Source organism: Pelodiscus sinensis, chromosome 5, assembly GCF_052426305.1.
Source record: "Pelodiscus sinensis isolate ZL-2025 chromosome 5, ASM5242630v1, whole genome shotgun sequence".
Classification (NCBI taxonomy): Eukaryota; Metazoa; Chordata; order Testudines; family Trionychidae; genus Pelodiscus; species Pelodiscus sinensis.
In genome coordinates, this window is record NC_143056.1 from 41,813,565 (window position 1) to 41,837,719 (window position 24,155).

The window sequence follows — 24,155 nt, forward strand, 5'->3', positions numbered from 1 at the left end:
AACCCAGTTTACATAGTGTATCTTGAGTGTATCTGAACTATATCTTAGTAATATTTTAGTAAAATGTCTGGTTATTTTCTAATCAATCCTAACATTGTAAAACAAATATTTAATTAATGATACCCTACTAGCAAGTACCAATCGATGATACCCACAATGATTTACACTTAGCAAAATTAGTTATACAACAGACAAAAACAAAGGACCAAAGACTGTACAGAAATGGGCACCAGAAAGGCCAAACTCTGTAAGTATTGATTTTACAATTACAACTGCTAATAGGTGATTTCTTGTCAGACAATTTTATTTTAACTGTCCTAAGATATGCTTCTGTATCTGATTATGATGAGCGCGATTAGGACAGAATTGCCTTCTTAACAGCCCGATATTACATAGTTTTAATCAGAGGTAACTGGTTAGGAAGGACATGGGGAGGGGAGGAGAGGCACATGACCGCCCCCCATGTGACTCTACCCCGTCCTCCCCAGGCCCCGTCCCTGCCCTGCCTCCTCCTGCCTCACCCATGCTCTACCCCCTTCCCCCCTCTTCTCCCCCAAAATTCCCTACCCCAAGCAATGTGACACAGGGGTCTTGCCCAGGCCTGGTGCCAGCAGCAGGAGTCAGGCTCCCCCTGCACTCACCAGCTGGGGGGGGGAAGCAGCGCAATAGAGCTCTAAATTGCTCTGCTCCCCCACCTCCCAGTCACATTGCTCCACTTCCTGCCAGTGAGTGTGGGAGAGAGAAGGGGGGCAGATGATGATCTCACTCCACCCTGAACTGACTCAGTTGGGAGCGGGGGAGTGGAGCCACATTGCTTGGCTTCCCCCCAGTGCTACCGGTGAGTGCTGGGATGCCCCAACCTCTGCTGTGGGGTCCTTCCCACTAGTCCCTTGGACCGCACAGAGGCTCTGGCCCCTTGCTCCTCCTGCCCTGGGTGTTTGGGGAGTGACATGCCCCCTTGCCTCCCCCAACATCTACCCTGGCTTTAGTGAGGATGTGACTTTCTGCTTCTTGGCACATGGCTGCTGCTCTCCTAATACAATTGCAGAGAAAGGCCTCAGCCTTACAGTACATCATGCCCACCTGTCCACGCTCTAATCCAATTAGTGAAACAATTTCAGTTTTTCCAAAGAACAGCCGCTTCAGATGCATTGTCAGCTCATCCAGACATCAATGCTCATCCCCAGGAAGCGCCTGCATTAACATCAGTAGTACATCCCCATGCAGTGACAGGGTTAATTAAGACTCATCATAGGGCCCCTGAAAAGAAACACATGTAGACCACCATCCAGCTCCAGATGTCCGTGGGTCCATTCCCCCCACCCAGCCATATCCCATGCCGTTACACCTATTACTTGAGAGGAAGAATGGCTTTGCACAAGAGGGTTTTTCTTGCGCAAGAAGGGGCAGTGTAGACGCTCCTTCTTGCGCAAGAGCCTCTTCTGAAAAAAATGGCGGCTCATTAGTTATGCAAATGAGGCTCGGCGATATTCAACGCTTAGCCTCATTTGCATATTACTCGTGCAAGAAGATGTGAGTGTAGACATAGCCGTAGATGGTATCATGAGCTTTCGTGGGCATAGCCCACTTCAGATGACCAGAGTGTTGGATGTCCAGAACTAAAATAAATAGGGGAGGAGGGGGGAGAAGAAAGAAAAACATGGGGGGGAAACAAGAAGTAATACTGGGTATAAAAATATCAAGGGGAAAGCCAAGCTGGAATGTAACAGGAAAAACAAATAGTCTATAAGCACCTAAAGATTGGATAGTCAAAAGAGGCAGATAAGAACCATTAGTAGGCAATAGAGAAGAAGAGTACTAACACCAGATACAATACAGACAAAGAATCATTGTTTGGTAGGTTGATAATGTCCCAGCCATCCGGTATCTTTATTTCATCCATTAGCATAAGTATCAAACTTGTGAATGAATTGTAGTTCCAGTCCTTCCTTGTGTATTTGGCTTGTGGAATTGGTCTGTAACAAAACAGCCACTAGAAGATCTGTTAATGAATGCCCAGGTAGATTGAAATGTTCCCCAAGAGGTTTTTGTATGTTCCCTTTACAGATATCTGATTTGTGTCCATTAATTCCTTCCGGTAGGGACTGTCCAGTTTGTCCAATATATACTGCAGTAGGCCATTGCTGGCATAGATTACATTCCTGGATGTGCAGTTAAATGAATCTCTGATTTGGTGGCTTATGTGGTTGGCTCCAGTAGTGAATTCACTTTTATAGATATGTGGCAGAGTCAGCATCAGGGCTGATTGCAGGGCTGGGTCCCTGAATGTTTATGATGTAGCTGTGTAGCATGGTTACTGGAGAGAATTTGTTTCAGGTTGGGGGTTGTCTGTAAGCGAGAATAGGCCTTTCCCCCAAGGCCTCTAAGAGTGAGGGATCATTTCCCAAGATAGGTTGTACATTGTGGATAATGCATCTCTGATTTACATGTGGCTGGGATGAAGGTTAAATTTAGGTCTGAAATGAGCCATGCATTTCCTGGCAGATGTGAGTGGAGTCCGAAAGCAGCAACAGATTAAGGGTATGTCTACACTGCATTCCTCTTTCAAGAGGAATGCAAATGCAGCTGAGCAAAATTGCAAATGAAGCACGGATTTGAACTTCCCCCCAACTCAGCACCTTCCTCCTGAGCTTCTGCTCCTGTAGGGAGGAGTGGTCAACCTCCCCTCCCCTCCCCTCCACCTTTCCCCTCCATTGACACCCTCCTCCCCTGCCTGGTGGGGAGGAGTGGTCGACCTTTGTCCCCCTTCTCATAGACTCATAGACTTTAAGGTCAGAAGGGACCATTATGATCATCTAGTCTGACCCCCTGCACAGTGCAGGCCACAGAATCTCGCCCACCCCTCTTAGAATAATCCTCTCACCTATGTCTCAGATATTGAAGCCCTCAAATACTTTGAAGGCCCCAACATGCAGAGAGTCCTCCAGCTGTGATCTGTGCCCCATGCTACAGAGGAAGGCGAAAAACCTCCAGGGTCTCTGCCAATCTACCCTGGAGGAAAATTCCTTCCTGACCCCAAATATGGCGATCAGCTAAACCCTGAGCATGTGGGCAAGACTCACCAGCCAGACACCCAGAAAGTTCCCTATAGCAACTCCTATCATCCCTCCATTGACCTATTTCCAACTGGAAATGAATGGTCAATTAGTTTCCAAGATCATGTTATTTCATCCAACCATCCCCTTATCATAGAATCATAGAACTGGAAGAGACCTCAGAAGGTCGTCAAGTCCAGCCCCCCGCTCTAGGCAGGACCAATCCCATCTAAATCAACCCTTCCCCACCATTTGTCTGCTCCAACCTCTCCCCTTTATGATGGAAGAGACCTTTGCCCCTGCCCCAATCCTGTCAACCCTATGGCCCCCACATTGCCACCAGCCCTGAAGATCGCTGTGGCTGACCTCCTGACTCCGGTCCAGGCTCTGCCACTGTCATGGTTGACTCTCCCCCTGACTCTGGAGGGACTGCCACCTCGGCCTGTAAAAAGGTCCAGGGGAAGAAGAAGGGGAAAGGCCTGGCCTGGAAAGCCAAACTTCCCACGACTGAGGCTGCTGCAGCTCCAACATCCACCGTGACCCTTCCTTCCCCTGCTGCTCCCCCCCAAACACTGGGGGCGTTCCATCTGCAGCCCCCAGAGCATACGCCCATGTGGCCGCTACCGACCCCCACGTACTAGCGCATCTTCTGCCCCGACTGCTGCCTCCACCTGCATCCCTGGTGGCCAAGGCCCCTTCCCCACCCTGACCAGAAAGCACGGCATCCACTGCCTCCTGGTCCCCGCCTTGCCCCATATCAAAACATACATGCGGGAGGTGGTGGGGTCCTCCGCCGTGGTGACAGCCTCCAAAATATATGGGAAGGTCGTGTTCTTCTTTTCCTCAGAGGCCGCCACCCAGGAGGCAATGGAGAGCGGCCTGGCAGTGAGGGGTGCGCATGTGCCCCTCAAATCATTAAAGAGCCTGGGTGTATGGATGGTCTTCATCCGTGGGGATGGACTTCAGCTCCATCTTCAAGGAGATCAAGGCCCTGAGTCTTACCCTTGCCAAAGGGCCTTGGTCTGGACGGTGACTTAGTTGCGATGCTCCCTCCTCCTCCTCCCTCCCCCATGTCCCAGGTGGCTGCCTCAACTCTCACTCTCAGGGTGCCCCTAATACTGTCAGCCTGACCACCATAGGCGCCTTATCTGAGGCCACCAAGCCCGTAGGGGCAATGGCCAGCACCAAGCAGCCAGGCTCCAGGCTTGTGGGTGCCCCCTTCACCTTTGAGCGGGAGCGGTCACCTTCCCTCCCTGCTGGGGGCCCAGCAACTGGTATCACTGTAACCGACGCCATGGCTTCAGACAAAAGCTCCACCCAGCCATCTGAGTCTGGCATCGGCTCAGGCCCCCTCCCCAACTATGTCCCCTCGGTCCCCAACCCTGTTCAGGAGGCACCACAGCCCGATGGCCCATGCCTGGGGGACTGTCCCCTCGCCCCCACTACAAGCTCTGGTCCCTCTCCCCGTCCCGATCCTTCCTCCATTCTCATCCATACTCCTAATCCTGACCCCACCCCTATTCACAGTCCTGGTCCCAACCCCGCCCCCATTTCTACTCCCACCCTCATCCCCACTTCTGTTCCCAGCCCGAAGTCTGTTCCCAACCCTACTCCCCCTTCCGTCCCCACCGCAATGCCTGTTCCCTCTCCACTGCCCACCCATTCCACTGTTATTGCCACCCCCATGGGGGCCATCTCGTTCCCACTAGCTGCGAGCAGCCCTCAAGGTAGTTTTCATGTCCGCCATTGCCAGTTCCCTAGGGGCTGCCCTGTTCCCTCCGCCGCCCCCTCCCTCGCCAGGGATGGAGATGGACAGCGCAGTGCCACTGCATTTGGCACTGCACCAGGGATCGATCCCTGTTTGCCCGTCTCCGTGGCCCGTGGGGGTCTATCTAGGGGCCTAGATGGGGGAAAACCCTGTTGCCCCGACCCCCTCAGCAGTGAGGGCCGAGCTGCATCAGTTTATTGCGGATACCCCCGGGGCTAAGGATAAAGCTAAGGGTGCAGCTCACCCTTTGGCACTGGGGGAGACTTCAACCATATCCTCAGGGCCACAAAGGCCCTTTTGCAGGAGTGGAGAGGAACCAAGAGGCAGGACATTGCAGCCTAGGCCCACAGGTTCCATGATGCTCTCCTGGCCTTTGGGTCAGGGAGTAGCCTGCTGCAGGACCTGCGGGGAGCTGATGATTACCCTGCCCATGAAGATCCACCCCAGCCCTCGTCATGAAATACACCACCATCACAACATTAAACGCCTGAGGCTGTAGGGTAGGTTTCTGCAGCAACCAGGTACTCTCCTTCCTTCGGGTGCTTTTTAGCCATCTTAGCACTTGCTCGTCTGGGGTGGTCACCCTGTTCTCCCCAAAGTGCTGGGGGTCACTGAGGTTGTCTCGGGCTGCCTGCTGCACGACCGGGCCCATGTGGAGGGGCTGACAATGAACTAGGTCTTTTTTCAGTACCTTGGATCCTCGCAAGTGCTTGGTCCTGCACAAGGACTTCAACACTACCCTTGAGGACCGGGATCGCTCAGGAGTTGAGAACTGCCAGGCTGCGGTCACCACCCAAATAACACCACCACTTTCAGCTATGTCTGGGTGGAGGATGATCGGTCACACCACTCCCAGTTGGACTACATCTACCGATCCCGTTTCCACTTGGCAAGGGCCCACTCCTCCAGCTCTGGCCAGCCCCATTCATGGTGGCCGTAAAAGCCCCTCTCAGCCAGGAGAGGCTGGGGCCAGCCTATTGGCATTTTAGCAATAGCCTGCTGGAGGATGTGGGCTTCATGGCGTCCTTCTGGGAATTCTGGCTGGCTCTGGCAGAGGCAGTGACCCACCTTTCCCTTGGAGCGGCGATGGTGGGATGTGGGGAAGGTGTGCACCCAGATCTTATACGCAACTATTCCTGGGACGCCAGTCAGTGGAGGAATGTGGTGATAGAGCATCTGGAGCGGGAGGTTTTGAAGCTTGAGAGGCACCTAGCATTCAGCCCGGAGGAGCCACCCTTCCATGAGGCATACCGGGAGAAGTGGGAGGAACTCTGGATGCTCGAGGACCATCAGGTCCGGGGTGCCTTTGTTCAATCCTGTATCCATCTGCTTCAGGAGATGGATTGCAGCTCCTGCTTCTTCTATGCCCTGGAGAATGAGGGAAGCCAAGAAGCATGCCACCTGCCTTATGGTGGAGGACGGCACCCTCTCCCCCTATGGCTCCGGAGGAGATGTGTAGAAGGGCCAGGGCCTTCTATGCCAGTTTATTCTCCTCCGCTCCGGCTGACAGCTGTAGGATGCTCTGGACTGAACTCCCGATGGTCAGCGTGGGAGACCAAGACTGGCTGGAGCTGCCTTTCACTCTGGCTGAGTTCTCAGAAGCCCTCTGTCTCGTGCCCACCGACAAAACCCCGGGCATGGACAGGCTGACCATGGAGTTCTAACGCATGTCCTGGGACGTCCTTGGCCCAGACCTCATCACCAGGGCTCACCAAGAGGCGGCGAGCCCCGCTTGCCATCCGTGCAGAAGCACACCCTGCGCATGTGCAGATCATGCTGCACGTGCGCAGACCGCACTGCGTGGCCCTGCCGGGCTAAAATCTACTCGCCACAGGTGAGTAGATTGCCTAATTTGTCGAGCCCTGTTCATCACCATCTGGGTCGAGTACTTGAAAAGGGAGGTCTTCCCTCATTCGTGCAGGCGAGCCGTGCTCACCTTGCTACCGAAGAAGGGGGACCTCCACGATCTTCGGAATTGGCATCCCTTCTTGCTCCTCAGCATGGACTATAATGTTGTAGCAAAAGCCATTTCACTGTGGCTGTGGTCCGTGCTGGCAGACGTGGTCCACCCTGACCAGACCTATGGTGTCCCAGGCCGCACCATCTTCGACAATCTATACATGGTCCAGGATCTCTTGGGGTATGTCTACACTACAGCGCTAATTCGAACTAACTTAGTTCGAATTAGTTAATTCGAACTAAGCTAATTCGAACTAACGGATCCAGACTAAAAAACTAGTTTGAATTAGCGTTTTGCTAAGTCGAACTAGCATGTCCACATTGAGTGGACACTGAACTGAGGTTAAGGATGGCCGGAAGCAGTGCCGGCAGGGCATCAGATGAGGACTTAGAGCGTGAAGCTGCTGCCTCAGGCTAGCCGAGGGCTGTGCTTAAAGCGACCCGACCCCCACCCCGGACAGACAGTTCTCAGCGGTGCCCCGCTTGCAAAGCAGTCCTGGCTTGGATTGCCTGGAGTACCCACACTGGGCACATCACAGCACTCGGCCATCACACCGGCTGCATTTGTTGCAGGCTGCCATCTGGGGAGAGAGGGCAATTGGGGGGCTGCAGGAGAGCTTCCACCCCCAGAAGCCCGCAGAGCCAGCCCAGTCCTCCCCATCGGGGGCTCGTACCCCATTCCTCCCTCACCTCCTTCCACTTACCCTTCCCTAGCCCCCTTCCAGATGTACAAAATAAAGAAAACGTGTGGTCAAAAATAGAATCTCTCTCTATTGAACAAAACCCAGGGAGACTGGGAAAAGGAGGTGGGAGAGGGGAAGAGAGAGGGTGGGAGAGGGGAGGGCAACTAAAATGATCAGAGGTTTGGAAGAGGTCCCATATGAAGAGAGGCTAAAGAGACTGGGACTTTTCAGTTTAGAAAAGAGGAGACTGAGGGGGGATAGGATAGAGGTCTATAAAAGCACGAGTGGGGTGGAGAGGGTGCATACAGAAAAGTTCTTCATTAGTTCCCACAATAGAAGGACTAGAGGACACCAAAGGAAAGGAATGGGTAGCAGGCTTCAAACTAGTAACAGAAAGTTGTTCTTCACAAAGCAAAGAGTCAACCTGTGGAACTCCTTGCTGCAGGAGGCTGCGAAGGCTACAACTAGAACAGAGTTTAAAGAGAAGTGAGATAAAGTGATGGAGGTTTGGTCCATGGAGTGGTATTAGCCAAGGAGTAGGAGTGGTGTCCCTGCCCAAAGTTTGTGGAAGGCTGGAGAGGGATGGCACGAGACAAATGGCTTGGTCACTGTCTTCGGTCCATCCCCTCCAGGGTCCCTAGGGTTGGCTGCTGTCGGCAGACAGGCTACTGGGCTAGATGGACCTGTGGTCTGACCCAGTATGGCCATTGTAAGCTCAGGGCTCAAGGTCGGGGGTCTCAGTGGACCAGCTTGATTTTCATGCACACCTGCTCCTGGGTGGCCAGGTTGGCAGCTCTCCTGCCCTAGACGGCCACTTTCCTGTGCCTAGTGCGGAGGTCGTGGACGAGGTCCACGATGTCCGCACTAGACCAGGCGGGCGCCCGCCTCTTGCGGTCCCGGGCAAGCTCCCGGGAGCCGCCAGCCTGGTCCCGGGAAGAGGGGGAGGTCTGGGGGGCATCAGGTGGGTGGCTCTGTGCCGTGCCAGGTGCAGGGTCTGCTGGCTGGGTGCTGGCAGGCTTGCACCTGGCACGAGCATCATAGCCAGCCCATGCCCCTTTAAGCGGTCCGGGGCCGGGAGGGGGGCATACGAGTTTCCCTGGTGTTGGCCAGAGTGGCCACCAGGGAAAGCTGGGGAGGGCTAGCCTCCCACTAGTTCGAATTAAGGGGCTACACACCCCTTAATTCGAACTAGTAAGTTCGAACTAGGCTTAGTCCTCGTACAATGAGGTTTACCTAGTTCGAACTAAGCGCTCCGCTAGTTCGAATTAAGTTCGAACTAGCAGAGCGCTAGTGTAGCGCCTATCAAAGTTAATTTGAACTAACGTCCGTTAGTTCGAATTAAGTTTGTAGTGTAGACACACCCTTGGAGCTTGGGTGTGGGGACAGTCTGTCATTCACCCTCCTGTCCGTGGACCCAGAGAAGGCATTTGACCAGGTTTACCACAGGTAACTCCTGGGCACCCTACAGGCCTTTGGCTTCGGGCTCCATTTTGTAGGCTTTCTCCGGGTGCTCTACGCCTCCATGGAGTGTTTGGTCAAGCTCAACTGGACCCTGACGAAGCCAGTCAGCTTCGGGTAGGGAGTACGTCGGGGTGACCACTGTTGGGCCAGTTGTACCCTCTGGTGATCAAGCCCTTCCTCTGTCTCCTCCACCGGAGGTTGAAGGGGTTGGTGCTCCAAGAGCCAGCACTGCAGCTGGTCCTGTCGGCATATGCCGATGATGTGTTCCTCATGGTCCAGGATCCAGGAGACCTGATGCAGGTGGAGGCTTGCGAAGCCATCTTCTCAGAGGCCTCCTCCACCTGGGTCAACTGGTTCAAGCGCTCTGGCCTGTGGTCAGGGACAAGTGGTAGGCAGGCTTCAGGTCATCAGGTTGTGTGTGGGACTGCTGCTCTATCTTGGTGTTTTTCTATTCACCACGTATCACTCCCCACCAGAAAACTGGCAAGGTTTGGTGGCCAGGGTGGGTGAGTGGCTGCAGAGATAGACAGGACTGCTCCAGTGTCTTTTCCTGCGGGGGAGAGTGTTGGTGCTGAACCAACTAGTCCTGTCCATGCTCTGTCACCAGCTCAACACCCTGAGCCCAGTTCCGAAGGTCCTGGCCTGGCTCCAGAGCATAGCCCTGGAGTTTTTCTGGCCAGGACTGTCCTGGGTCTGTGAAGGGGTGCTGTGTCTCCCCCTGGAGGAGTGGGGACAGGGCCTGGTTTGCATGAGCAGCCAGGTCTGGACCTTCCACCTCCAGGCCCTGAAGAGACTCCTGTATAGTGCAGGTAGTCCGGCGAAGAGCACTTTGGTGCACGCCTTCCTCTGCCACCTCCGAGGACTCTGATATGACCGGCAGCTCTTTTTTATCCACCGGAGAGGTCTTCCGTGAGACCTCTCAGAGTTGCTGGAATTCTACCAGGAACTTCTCCAGACCTGACCAGGTCCGTTGTGGCCACCGAGGCAGTGGACCTCCTTGATAAGCCCCTGCTCCACAATCCAGCTTTGTGCATGCAGGCGGCAGAGTCTCCCATGGTGCACCAGAGATTGATCCTGGCAGAAACCGCCAAGGTCAGAGACCTCCTGGACTACAACGGGGGATTGGGTGGATCCCCGTGCGCTCACTTGGCTCATGGGGCTTTCTATCTCCTGAGTCCCTCTGCATGTGCTCTAAAAGGTGAAGGTCTTGTCACAGCCCACTCTCGATTTCCTCCAGTGAGCCCTTTCCCCCCCCCATTGCAAACCCTCCTCCCTTTCTTTCAGATGCTTGTTCCACAGGCCCCTCCACCCCCCCCATCCCTGGACCCCCAGCTGGCTGCAGGATCTGCAGCTAATCTGTCTTTGAACTCCCCTAGAGACAGTCTGTACACGCTCATGCTCCACGTTACATCCCCCCCTCCTCCATGTCCCACCCTGACAGTAAATAGTGGGACTACTTAAGACCTATTGAGGGTAGGGAAGCCTGATGGGCCAGTGTTTACTCCACCTTAATTCCACAGCCCATTGGGGATATCAGCTGGTGGCTCCTCCACGGAGCCATGAGCATGGGCGTGTATCTGGCGCAGTTCACCCCTGTTCCTGACACCTGCCCCTTCTGCGGCATGAGGGAAATCCTGGTGCACACACATCTGGAATGTGCCAGGTTGCAGCCCCTTTTCTGGCTCCTCCAGAACCTCTTGTTGAGGTTCTGGCTGCGCTTTTCCCCTCACCTTCTATCTACGCCCACCCCCTCCCTGGCCCCACAAAGTCGCGAGACTTCTGCCTGGCCCTGGCGAAAGCCGCCATATACAATACCAGGAGGAGGATGCTGGACGAGGGGGTGCTCTGTGACGGTGGGGCTTATTTCTGCTCCTCCCTGCATCCAGGCAGAGTTCCTCTGGGCAGCATCCACTGGCTCCATCAACAGCTTTGAGGAGCAGTGGGAGCTGTCCCGGGTTCTCTGCTCAGTGTCCCTATCTGGTTCTCTTGTTTTAACCCCTTAACCCCGTTTTTCATTATTTGTCCCCCGCAATTAGTTGAGCCCTGGGTCCAGTCGTCCCTCCCGCAAGGCTCGGGGAGGGGCTTTTAGAAGTGGGTGTGCTAGTGCCCGCCTAGCCCCTAGTGTTCAAATAGTGTTCAAATAGTGTTCACTCACTACATGGATATATTGGCTTTTTTCCTTACAAAAATATGGGGGAAGGGCTAATGGACTGAAGTGGGAGGCAGGAGACTAGCACTATCCTGATATCATCTTGCTGTGCCTGTTGTTTGTTCACACAGTCAGCTTTTTTAGGCAGGCACTGTCCCTCCTATTATTTGTACCAATGGGGCCTTAATAGAGGTTGGGGCCTTTTTGGCACTTTCTTAATACAAATACCAGTCACACCAACGTGTATAATAAAAAACATTGTGCTGCAGTGTAGAAGCACTGGTGTAGATGGCAGTTTGGGCAACTGTGGGTGTTCTAACCCCTGCCATCCATCTCTGCTCACAGCAAGTTCATGTGGCACTTGTTAAAGCACCAGGACCTTGACTAGGCTAGCTCCCCTGTGTGGTGCCAGTGGATTTAGTTTAGAGAGGGCTAGTCCTGAGGATGAGTCCAAATCTGTCCTTGGAGCCAGGCTGAGTATTAATCCGACCTCCCTTGGGTCAGGCACAGTGAGGGTGCCCTCATGAGAAACAGGGCCATCCACTGAGAGGCACAATTCAGCTCCCTACAAGAAATGTGACTGATTATAAATCTGCCTGGCAGCAGCCCCAGCTCGGAGCCAATGCTCTCCCTTCCAGGGGCTGCCAGTATTAAATGCTGAGCTGAGAGGGCTTGAAACCCTTGTTTGAAATCCTATTTTTAACCCTTGTGTGGGCTTTCTCCTTCTCTGTCCCCTGCCCTGTTTTGTCCCTGGCCTTGGATTCCGGACGGATTCATTCACGTAGTCCTTCATTCATTCAGCGTGCGTGTGGGGACCCTCCTTCTCCCACGTCAGAGCAGCTGGGGGCTGGTTGAAGAGTCACTGGAGAGCGGAGAGCGCCGGCTGCACGGATGCCGCGAGCCAGTGAGCAGGGCTGCGAGCCAAGGGGGAACGGCACACGCACTGCGAGCCCCGGGAGAGGGGCAAAGCCAGTCTCAGAGCCTCGCTCCCAGGACCCGCAGAGGAGAGGAGGAGGGAGAGGCCGGCAGCTGGGGGGATTAACGTGGTAGGACTCAATGAGGGAAGGCAGGAGCACTTGGCGCAAGGCAGAGAGCCAGGGGAAATTGATAATGGGACGAAGGGAACTGTAAAGACCAGGCTCCTAAAGGAGGGAGCTGCAAAGGACAAGTCCCTGCCAAGGACAAGCACAAGGAGCGTCTGCCGCTAGCTCAGTCTCTGGGAGGCCAAACCTCCCGGGAGGGGAAAACTTTGCAAAGCAGCGAAGATCAAAGAGTTTGCAGAACAAAGCCCAGGGCATCCTCATTTGCAAAGCCCAGGGCGGGGGGCAGCGAGCCTGGCCCGCCCCACCATGAGAGGCAAGCGAGAGCCCTGCCAGGGACCAGAGGGGAGAGGTTTGCAGCCACAGCAGCAACCGCAGCAGCAGAGGTAGCCTGGGACATGCAGCATCCGGGAGCAGAGAGAGGCGACTGGCTGAGCTCAAGAGGTGGAAACATTTGGAGGGAAACAGAGGAAAGTTTTGTATTGTCAGCAGCTGCCTCCAGTTTGGGGCTGGGGGAGCAGCAGCCGCAGCGTGAGCCTGAGCGCGTGGAGCCGTCTGATGCTGTGCCACTTTGATCCACCAGGAGGGACTTGATTTGTCCTGATGCAAAGGGAGCGTTTTCCCGGCTAAAGAGAAAAAAGGGGGTGATCTGCCTGGGAACAAACGGTCTCTGGAACGGCCTAAGGGAAATCACCAGGACAAGCGACTCACGGGGTGGGGCAGGAGGCAGGCAGAGAAGAAGAGGAAAAGAAATCAGATTGCAAAAAAGGATAAGAAAAGGGAGTGGGGGAGGCGAAGCCCTCTCCCTTGCTTCTTCCTTTCTTGCCTCCTGCCAATCTTTTCAGAGTTACCCTTCAGCATCACTGGCCCAGGCACCGGCGCCCAGGAAGGGCAGCTCAAGCCAAACGTGATCAGCGAACAGCAAGAGAGATCAGAGATTCACCCCCCTCCCCAGCCCCGGGGACTCCCCGGGAAGCCAGGGCACGGGGACTGTCAGCCTGTCAGTAATCTTTCTCCCTCACTCCCAGTGGCTCCCAGCCTTTGCAGGGACACAGCAATCCAGGAGCAGAAGGCTGGAAAGAGGATTGCAGTTTTCATCTGCACGTTTTGATCCTCCCTCTCCTACTTCAGGGACTGATTTTGTAATATTAGCAGGCTGGATTAGCGGGAGGGGGCTGCCTGCTTTGTATGCGTGTGCAGAGGTGAGCCGGGGGGAGGGCGGAGGAAGAGATGTCTGGGATCAGAGGGAAAGTTGTGCTTATCCTAGGCTTCGTTTTTCTGACAACTCTTCTGGCAGTGGTGAGAGGGCTCCCCGTAAGGAAACAACGCACCAACAGCTCCAAGGAGAGAAATCACAAGCTGGTGGAGGTAAGGCAAGCCTAGCTGTACTCCCTGGTCTGTCTGGGAGCAGAGCTACTTCTTACTCTGGATGATGTTGGGCTGGGCCTGGAAGTGGGAGAACTGACCAGGGGTGAAACCTGAGGGGTATTCAGATGAATTGCTCCATGAAAATCAACATGGCACATGTGGGGTGGAAGCTCTGAGCCCCTGGAGACATTTTAAAAGCAGACTGCACAGAGCTCTAGAAAATCAAGTGTATGCGCGGAGTAGCCAGATGAGCCATTTTGTTCTAGGGGTGTCTGATTCTTTTTAACCAGCTGTAGCTGGGCTTTTGAAGTCACAGTATGTGGCAATGCTCTGTTGCCACCCCAAGATGTAAAATTGCTTGAAATCTCTCTCAGCCTTCTGAGAGATGGGAGCAGGCAATGTGATTTCAGATGCCTGAAGACTCAGGCTGAGTTTAATAATTCAGTGTGCAGGAAGGTCTGTTGCCTCCAGAGGACAATATCTGTCACAATATGAGTCACAGTATAGCCTAACCCATGGCACGGTTTGCAACTTGTCAGGAGCACAAATGCTTCACCACATTGGCATTAAATGCAGCCGCTTGCAGCCACTTTGCCCCTGGAGGTGGAGACCATGGTGGTTATGGGTTCCAGAATGTGTCTCACTTTCTTAATCCAAACAGCCCATGACTGGATAGGCTGGAGCAAGACGGGCTGGCATCCGTATGTCTATATGCTGCACCTCTCGGTCAGGGTAGACGTTAGTGTTGGTTTGTGGGTTCAACTCCATTCACAGAAATCAGGCCCAGATTAACCTGTGCACAATGATTTCTGTGGGCTCAACGGCCTGCCGTGCAGGTTTAGCCCAGCTGCCCCTCCATCATGACAGGGGGCACCCAGACAGGCTAAATTTGAGTGACCTGGCACACAGGTTTACAGCCCCACTCAGGTTTGACACCTGCCATCAATAGTGTGGGGAGCAACTTGCCCAGCCTGACTGGACTCAGATCCCTCCTGTTGCTACTGCTGGCATCACACCAGGCTGAGGTGACCTGCCAGGAAGAGCCCAGAAGGAAGGACAAGGTTGTGGATACTCCTCCCACTGGCATCAGAGATGGAACTCAAAGAAAAGTGGGGACCGACTGTGACACCCCCAGTCTCAGGCAGAGCAGAATTGCCCAACCCCTGCAGAGAGAGCAGTAAACTCATGGGTCTGATCCCTTTCTGACACCCCCATACCCTCCCTCTAGTGCACTCATTGAATTGGAAGGCTACATCCACCACTGCTCTCTGTAAAAAATGGGGGTAGCCAGAGACTGTATTGTATTCCAGGGGCTGCATTTGCTTGTTCTTGTGCAGGAACTCATTGGCCAGAACTGTGTGTTGTCTTCCAAAGGATTTTGAACAGCTAAGCTAATGGAAGGACACTTGGACTCTGCCCCCAGGGCTTCCAGACAGCAATCACTATTGGGCTTATAGGATATGGGATCAAAATGCATGGAAATCCAAACCCACTGTGTGTTTTGAGTGGGGGAGAGATTAGCAGAGTGGGAGTAAATCTGTAGCAGTCCTAGCCATACGTGCTGGAACTGGGAGTTCTGGGGTTATCTGCTGCACCCCAGCTTGAAAAGGATTCCATTATAAACAGGGTTTATGGTTTGGTTCAATAGCTCACAGAACCTCCCCCCCCCCATGCAAATTGTTCCAGCACCCCTGATCTGACAGAGAAAAAAGGCCCTTTAACAAACAAGGAGGGGAAACAAAACCACAGTGACTTCCATATGGCCAAACCAAACAACTGCCTTTTAAATTGTTCTCTCAGCAGGAAAATAAAAAGGGGGTTAGACAGTAAGGAAAACATTTTCAAACAGCACCTCGTGACCAAAACTACTACAGAATAGTTAAAAAGAATATGTGGAAAAACTGTATGTGAATTAGTAGGCTTGGATAGTAGCAGCCGAGATATTCATCAGTGTAATAGGCATCAGTATAAGAAGCTTGGTGGTCAGATTTTAATCCCAGCATGTGTGTGGGAGGGGTTGGCTGATGAGTTTACTGAAAGACTGGCAGCTCTTTTTAAAATGTTACAAAGAAATGGGGATGTACCTTATTGTTATTTATTACTAAAACGTGGCACTGATAGTCTAAAAAAGAATTATCCTCGCTATTCTGTCTGATCAATTGAACTTCACTTCTTAGTAAAATAATAGGATAAATATTGAAAGTGAATCTGAAAGCTAGTGGAAGATGATTGAACTACAAGTACCAGAGAGCTTTGTTTTGTTTTGGCCTAATTCATGCCAAATAGACTGGATAACTTTTTTTAAATTGAATTACAAATGAGTTGATGAAGGTGGATTGCTCGAAATCTTATATCTAGATAATAATCTTATATTTATATTATGCCTTTCCTAGGAAACTCTGCAAACATATGTACCTGTATCTGTTTGCTCCCTACAGAAGTGCAGCCACCTCTTGGTGGAGTGTCGCTGTGTAACAGCACACAGCAACACTAGAATTGGAATCCTAGGCAAGCATAATGTCCTGAGCTGCTGTTCAGAACACTGTGGTAAACATTGAGACTCTTGCAGAAAAGGCCACGGTATCTAATAAAACACTGGATAGGTACTTCATGGAATCTTAACTGAAAAAGCAAAACTTCTGAATTATAGAGTTTGCATGAATGCCCAGAGACCATGCCTCCATAGTGTTTATACAGTGCTTAGCACAACAGATCTCAGCTTGAGACCTTTGGATTCTCGTGGGTTTGAGTTAAGATGGAGACACAATCTTCCTGGGGGTCTACCAGGGTTTCTTGTATGTCTATGTGGGCCTTGCAGACTGTAAGGCAGTTATGGGCAACCTAGGCTAATGAGTGGCCCGCCTTCACCCCAGACTGGGCTGCAAGATAGTTATAAACAAGATGGTCTACCGGGATAGGGTAGTTTTGCTAACTGCGCTTGCGTACCTAGAATTTTCAGGATGTGTCACTTGAACTGTAGCAGCGCTTTGATTGGATGCAGAGGGAGATTACGGCTCTCAGTCAGTGCTGTATGCAATCAGTACACACCTCCCTTCATGTGCCCTTGCTTTATGTGCATGGTAGGAAAAAAATTATGCAGACAGAAACCGGCGTAATCTGGAAACCCTGCCTGTGAGCACTGATAGACAAAATGTCTCACAGGCCATGCATAGAATCTCAATGGGCCACAAGTTGCTTACCACTGCTGGGGGCAAGGACTTTCTTCATTTGTGTTTTGTGCAGAGAGGGAAGGTTGTTGACACTTAGGAAATAATAGTAAATTGGACATGTATAGTTCTTCGTCTTGGAAGTGGAACCCACTGAATGTAGGGAGAGAGATGTAGAATGCTGGTAATGCTGAGAAACTTCAACAGATGTGAGGGGAAAGCAGCTTGCATATCAGCTTCTAAAGCAACAGGATAGCAAAAATGCTAATGTAATTTTTTTTGGGGGGGCGGGGCAGTTGCATCACAGAGTTGTCAGTCCCTATCTTGATGGCAGTGTGACCACATCTGAAATACTGGTTGCTTTGAGGAACTTAAAAATTGTAGGTAGGTTGGAAGAGAGAACAGAGGTATAGAGAAGAACAACAGAAATGATCTAACAAGGTGGATAAAAAAATCAGGGTTTTTTTAGTTGACTATATTATTCTTTTTGAAAAATCTATTTTCAATTAAATTTGAAATTGATGACCAATGTTAAGCCATAAACTTACTTTAATTGGAATAAACTCTTTGAAATAAATAAAATATGCTGCATCAATGAACCTTCCTTGAAGTTGAAGGGTGATGCTTCTTTAAGAATATACAGAAAGAGGCAGAAAAGATCATTAACTTTTGAGGTCAACTCAAGCTTTATAAATACGTGACAATATCCTGTAAGCATCTGTGCTATTTTCAGTTTTTCAGTGGAGTGAATGCTGTTATTTACATTTTCCCCAATGTAAGAGCTTTTAGTTTCTGTTTTACAGAAAAACTTTGGCCTTCTTTCCTTTTGGTTTCAGTTTAGCAAACAGAGGCAGAGAGAACATTTATTTTATTTAGGCTGGTTCATTCAAAGTTGAGAAACCATCTGGGAGTTGAAAAAGTTCCAGTCTATGACGACAAAACAAACCCAGCTGGGAGAAGATGAGATCTACTGATGCTAAAACCTGAAGGATAAGGAAACAGATTTTCCAAAGTGTATTTAGGTGCCTAAAGCTGCTGAAAGGTGCCTCATCCTCATGGGATTTTTAAGGAATTTAGGAACCTTAACGCCCATTGAGATCCCACTAAATTTCCCCTATACTGTATAGCCAACGCATTTAAGGTGATTTTATTTAACTGTTAAACAATTTTAAAATGCTGTTAGTGCATTTTAATTGAATTCCCATTTTCATGCAAATACAGCTTGAGACAAACCACGAATAAAAAAATGATCATCTAGTAAATAAGAAATGCCATTTATCATTTTCTATCGTAATAAAAAAGTAAAAATTAAGACCCCGAATAAATATATATTAGATTTGCTATTTTTATATAGCTTTTCTTTAAGAAAATAATTTAACAGTATACATATGAAGCAAGATTAAAACCGAAATTTAAATCAAGGTTTCCTGCCTGCAAATCATGATTAAATCTGTGATTTAGTCAATTCATGTTGGGTGCAAACAGCTGGAGTGATTGAGTTGTGAGAAGGAATTCAGAAGTTATATGTATTGCTGAATGTCACCCGTCTAGAGGTATGCGTGAGATATGGCTGCCAAGGGGAGCAAGGATTTGCTCAAGGTGCTCTACAATAATATAACAAGGTGTAATGGAATAAAAAGCAGCAAAAGGAAATATAGGCTAAGCATGAGGTAAATTTCCCAAGTTTCAGAATCAGTGGAATCCCCATTACTTGGAACATTTAAACATGGAGAGGGCCAACCCCTGTAGAACACAGTGTAAAAATAATCCCTCATTGGCCTTTGGATTAGATGGGAGCCAACTGGGCTTCATCACTGCAGTGAAGCTGCCGGTACGTTCTGGGAAATGTTCCTGAATAGCCCTATATGTGTTCTGTTCTTCCCTCATTCTTATTACCGGGGATGCTTGCATAAAAATGGCCCTTCCTTTCCTCGGAAGCTATCTGCTCCTATTGCTTTTTCTTAATCTACCGCTGTCATGGTTCCGGGATCAGCTAATTGTACTGTCACAGATGGGATAGGATGGCTTCAGGTATAGAGTTGCAGGGGTGATAAGGGAACAGCTCCTCTATGTTCCACACTAACCCAAGGGATGAGACTCCAAGGACACATGATGCAGGATCCGACCAGGCTGTGTGTGCAGTGTGCTCCCCCACAGCTGCTGCAGGCTGTGTCAGTGGCAGAGTCATTTTGCCTGCGGATGTGCTTTTTACCTTTTCATTTCTTCAGCAATTAAGCGTTCTTATCTCCGGCTTTGTCCTTGTCCCAGAGCTGGATATGTGGGTATAAAACGTGCACTGAAGCATCGTTGGGCTCTGAAAGGGGCTCTTTGTGCACAGGAAGGTACTTTACCCTTTGTAGCAAATTTCCTTTTGAGAAGTGCCAAATTATCTTAGTCAACAAATGAAAACCCTTCCGCCCTGGGGCTGAGTCAGGAGCAGAAACAATGAGGAGCTGGCTGCTGAGAAGCTGCTGGATCAGGAGGCTTCTTCCCTTTACAAATAGGTCTTTTGAGTTTCTATTGCTGAAATTCACGGGATGCCTGTAAAAGGCACATGTAAGGGGAATGGCTTAGGCATGATTTGCTCTGGAGGGACAAGCCATATTCATGAGCTAGGTGCTTCTCTGTACCCTTAGCAAACGACTCTCTGCTCTTCTATTTTGCTGGTTGAAATCCAGCTGTAGGTGAGCAGTGGTACATGGCAATTGTAGAGTGAGTTGGTGGAGGGAACAAAATGGGAGGAGTGGCATATATCAGTTTGGTTCCTAATGGAGGGGTAGTGTTATCCTGCCAGCATTCCTCTTAATTAATGGAAGGCTGGCTGATGGAGACAGATTTGCCTCAAAATAGTCTCTCCAAAGCAGGTTGAGGCATATATGATCTGGGTGGCATGTGTATGTGTTAGACTAGAGCATGGAAAGCCTGCTTTGCTGCTGCCCACACTGGACCCTTTCTGGGGATTGCAAGTCTTCTGCCTGCCCTGGAGTCAACTGCCACCATCATTAAAAAGCATTAAAGAGAGACCCTTGTACCACGGGCACCTGCTGAAAGCCCTGTTGGGAGCAGACTCATGCCTGATGTTGAGAGGGGGTGGTAAAGGTTGTGCATCTGGGTTGTGGTTGGCACAGTGTGAAGTCAGGCTGTTGCATTTAACATGTGGGATGTGTGTTTGGTTTTGAGAGCTAGTTGGGAAGTTTTTCTCCAATTTTTTAGATGAACAATGTTTCATTGATACAACATGTTTTTCACCCACAGTTTTGTCTCTTAATTGAAAATGTTAGAGAGTGCATTTTTTTAAAACAGGTGAAGATTTCTGCAACTTTTTTCTTTAAAAAGCTGGCGGTTTTCTAGTTTTTTATTAAAACCTTTGGGTTTTGTTGAAAATTTTCACAAGGGGAAAAACCCTCTCTGGATTATGGGATACCCTTAAAAGATTAGCTGTCAGAATCAGTTTTATTGGTTGTTTCCCTTTTGTTCACTTCTTCCCTGCTCCAGATGTGCAGTGTCTTCCTGAGCTTTACTGAGAAGCTGAATGGATGTGTGCATGGGCCTCCGGTGGCTTAGGCAAGGGAAGGCTCTGCCTTCCCAAACTGCCAGCCTGGCCATGCCCACACTTTGCCTCCAGAGCACCTACTATAGGCATTCTGGGAGCAGAGTGTTGCTGCCCCCAGTCCCTGCCCTCCTGGTGCTCTTTGCCGGAGAAGCTGGAACCATCTCCTCCCCTCCCCTAGTGCTCCAGGAACAGCGCTGTGTGCAGATTCCCTTCCCCCTCTTCCTCTCCCTGGTGCTCCGGGGAGGCTAGGAAGCGATCCGTGTGCTGGCCTGCTTCTCTGCCCTTCCCTGGTACTCTAGTGAGGGGGTGGGGCCTCAGCAGAGGGGGCAGGGCTGTAGGTGGGGTGGGGGCCTGCTTCCCCCAGCCCCAGCTGCACCAATTGCCCCTGGATGTGTGTGACTTCTGGAGCTAGGAGGCCAGAGATATGGCGGTCTATGTGGCTCCCTGTCCAGGTGGACAGTGGTGTGAAGGGAAGCAGTATTTCCTGGGCTATTGGTTGTTATTATTTCATCTTCAGGGGAAGAATAAAACTTTAAGGCTGCGTCTAGATTGGCATGATTTTCCGGAAATGCTTTCCGCCATTTTCGCGATCGGGGCTTTTTTGCGGAAAACAAATCTGAGCTGTCTACACTGGCCCTTTTGCGCAAAAGCTTTGCGCAAAAGGGACTTTTACCTGAACGGGAGCAGAATAGTATTTCTGCAAGAAGCACTGATTTCTTACAGTAGGAAATTCAAGCGGCCAGTGTAGACAGCTGGCAAGTTTTTCCGGAAAAGCGGCTGATTTTCTGGAAAAACTGGCCAGTCTAGACACAGCCTAAAGGTAATAAAATGTTGCAAGTTTCCTCTTGCTTATTACCCTGTTCCACTGGACTTTCCTGCACTGAGATGGCAACAGAGGGGCTGGATGGAGTCAGTGTACGTTGGGGAGAGGAAGGAAGGAAGCTGTGATCTGTGGGTTTAGCTTGACTAGGCTTACAAGGTGTTAGCTGACACATTCTAATGAAGGACATGTCATCACTGCAATCAGAGTTGTAATTGCAGCTTTAATCTAGCTAGCAGAGCTAAAAACAGCAGTAAGGTTGCAGTGGTATGAGCTTCAGAATGGGCTTCAGAACCCACCTGCAACTGTGGGACATACATGTGTTCCTAGCCTGCCAGGCCCACACTGTTGCATCCTGATTGCTGTTTCAGCCATGCTAATTAGATCCAGGCTAGTATAGTTCTCGCTATACAAACACCAGTCATGCTTCCAATGGCTGGGTAGACATAGAGCCTTGCCTAATTTAGGATTTCGGATCTGATGGTAGCCTGTGTTTGTACACTAATGCACATGTTTGAAAGTCTAGTGCTGCCTTTAGCACCAGACCTGCTGTTGGGGGCAGGATAAAGAGGGCAATTAGGGCCGAGGGCTGCTGGCGGTGGTGGCAGCTGGAGCCCTGGGCCCTTTAGAATCACCATGCACTATGGCTGGCTCTGAGAGCTGACTGGGAGGATGCCAATAAGGGATGGCTGCCTTAGCCCTATCCCTTCCATCTCAGGCGCCGCCCCTTACAGGAGCATGGTGTCCTTGTCCCCTCCTCTTCCCCCCGTTTAGCACATGTTACATGGGGGGAACCTAGACTTTAGATTGACTAGTATTGCAAATGTCGATGTCTACTGCATTGACTGCAGTAGACTTTTCAGGGGGTAGCCAACTTAGTCTGTACAGGATAAACTTAAAAAACAACAAATGTCTGGTAGCAATTTATAGACTAACAAAACATGTAGATGGTATCATGAGCTTTCCTGGGCACAGCCCACTTGTCAAACATGTTAGCACGTGTTAGCTGTTGTGCCCTTCTTAGCCTGGACAGGGCTAACATGTTCTAGAACTCTAGTGTAGACAAGACAGAGTAAATGTTCAACACTTAGCTGGATGCATTGAAGCTTGACGGAGAGTAAAGCGCTAAAGGGCAAATATTTGTGGAGCAGCCAGCTTGCCTGTACAAATGCGAGCATATAGTGTGGCAGTGGGGAGGGACAGAGGGCTGCACTATGAAGGGAAAGGGGTGTTTCAGTCATTCCACAATTAAATTAGCCCACAGCCTTGCCTTGCCTTTTTCCTCAAATGCCCAGTCATTACCCAGCTCTCCCTCATTGTGGGGGAGCCCAAGGTCAGCTTCTCTCTGCTTGGTTTCCCTTTCATGTGTTGCTAAAACCCTCCTCTCTATTTTTAGCTGCACATTCCCAGGGCACACACAGGCAGCCTCCTTGCCTCTCTAATAACCCAGAGGACACCAGGTGCAGAGCGCTGTGCAATGTCTTCAGCGAGATGAGATTTTGTACAGATGTCTTAAGCTCACATCTGCTCTCCCTCCCCCACCCCAACCCCCTTCTGCTTCCCACAGAGACTGTGGCAGCATTACGTGGCTAAGTGGGCATCTCGCTCCTGGGAGGTGGTAATCAACAGTCTCTCTCAGGATGTGTAAGTGGGGGGTGTCCTAGGGAGTTTCTGGGTGGAATGTGGTGTGGGGATGCACTCAGTGCTTAGTTGTAATGATAGATACACGGGGACTATGAACTGCTAAGCCTAGAGGTGCGGGGCTCAGCCCTGGCAAGTCCCAGCGTAAATTCAGCACTGGATGCACGGCACTGTGGGAACAAGGGTACGAAGGGCATGTTATTTGCAGTTGTTCTTCAGCAACAGTTGATTGCACAGGGCTCTTGGGAGGGGTTTTGCCTTCCTCTGTAGCAGTGAATGGGGTACCAAGCATGCGTGTGTGATGGGCCCCGAGGAACCCATTTCACTTCCTTTTCTAAGTTCCTGTACATTCAAAAAATGATAATACACTAACTAGCAAAGTGTCAGAGACAGAGGCTCTTGCAGGCTAGACCCCCACATTACCCTGTCCTATACTATTACACTGTTTAAAGGGAAACTGCTCCAGAGAGGGAAGACAGTGGGCGTTATGGGGAAATGGGGTCTTACGGACAGTGTCCATCATCCAATGGTGTTTCTGTAAATGCCCCTTTGCACTCTCCCCTCCTCTTAGTTTTCTTTACACCTCTAAATAGTGTTTTGAGGGCCCTACTGTGTTGTTTAGGCCTCACTTATAAGTGTTGCTATTTTGAAAGGGAGCAGAAATGGCTTCAGCATGTTGACTCAAAATGTAACTAAAGAGCCAGTAAGCAAGAGTCTAAAATCAAAATCTAAAGTTTCTCATGGCTCCCCAGTCCTCTTCTCCTGAGCTGGCTCTGGCAGCCAGGGCAGGATGGTGAATGGAAGGAGCAAGCTGACTCCCCTGGAGTTTTTGCTTCCCAGTCTCTGGCATAAATTAAAACAGCCCCTAGGACAGCTCTGATGTTACAGCTGCCCAGACTAGCATGGTGCAGTCCAGCTTCACCCTAGCCTGTTGTAATTCCTGGCAAACTCTGATGCCAGAGGCTGCGGTTTGCTCTGCCAGACTACCTAGCCTGGGGAAGCCCTGAGCTCAGAGGTATTTCCAAGTGGCTGATTGCACTGGTTTTATGGCCCTTGCATGCTGATAGACCCAGTGTATGGAGCCATGTATCCCAACCAAGGCTTTGGGCTGTGAAGCATCTAGCATGCCTTGGATGTGATTTAATGCCAAAGTTTTAAAAAAAGAAAATGCTTTCTGGGAGGGTGGGTGGTTTTGTGCTCTTATGACTTTGGAAACAGTAATTTAGCCTTTCTACCCCTCCACAAAGTGGTTCAATATCACTGTCTCCATTTTACTAATAAGGTTCAGAGAGAAGAGTGACAGGGGAGGTAGTGGCAAAGTTGGAATTAGGGAATCAGAGGATCTGGCTTTTACTCCTGACTGTGCCACATATTTCCTGGAGGACCTTGGACAAGTCACTTGACCCCTTCCCTCTGAACCTTACCTTTCCATCTGTGAAGTGGCTGGTACAGACAAATAAATTCCTTTTTGTGAGGTGCTCAGACACTGA

At 50.6% G+C, this 24,155-nt stretch overlaps 1 protein-coding gene across 1 annotated transcript in view; it reads left to right on the forward strand.

Annotated features, from left to right (window-relative positions):
- Window positions 1–11,902: 11,902 nt before the first annotated feature.
- The window catches only part of ISM2 (isthmin 2), a 53,531-nt gene continuing 41,278 nt past the window's right edge, over window positions 11,903–24,155 (forward strand). The window contains exon 1 of the mRNA XM_006115989.5: window positions 11,903–13,484. Coding sequence (XP_006116051.3) covers window positions 13,347–13,484 — 138 coding nt within the window. The 5' untranslated portion in view covers window positions 11,903–13,346. The remainder of the gene's footprint in view (window positions 13,485–24,155) is intronic.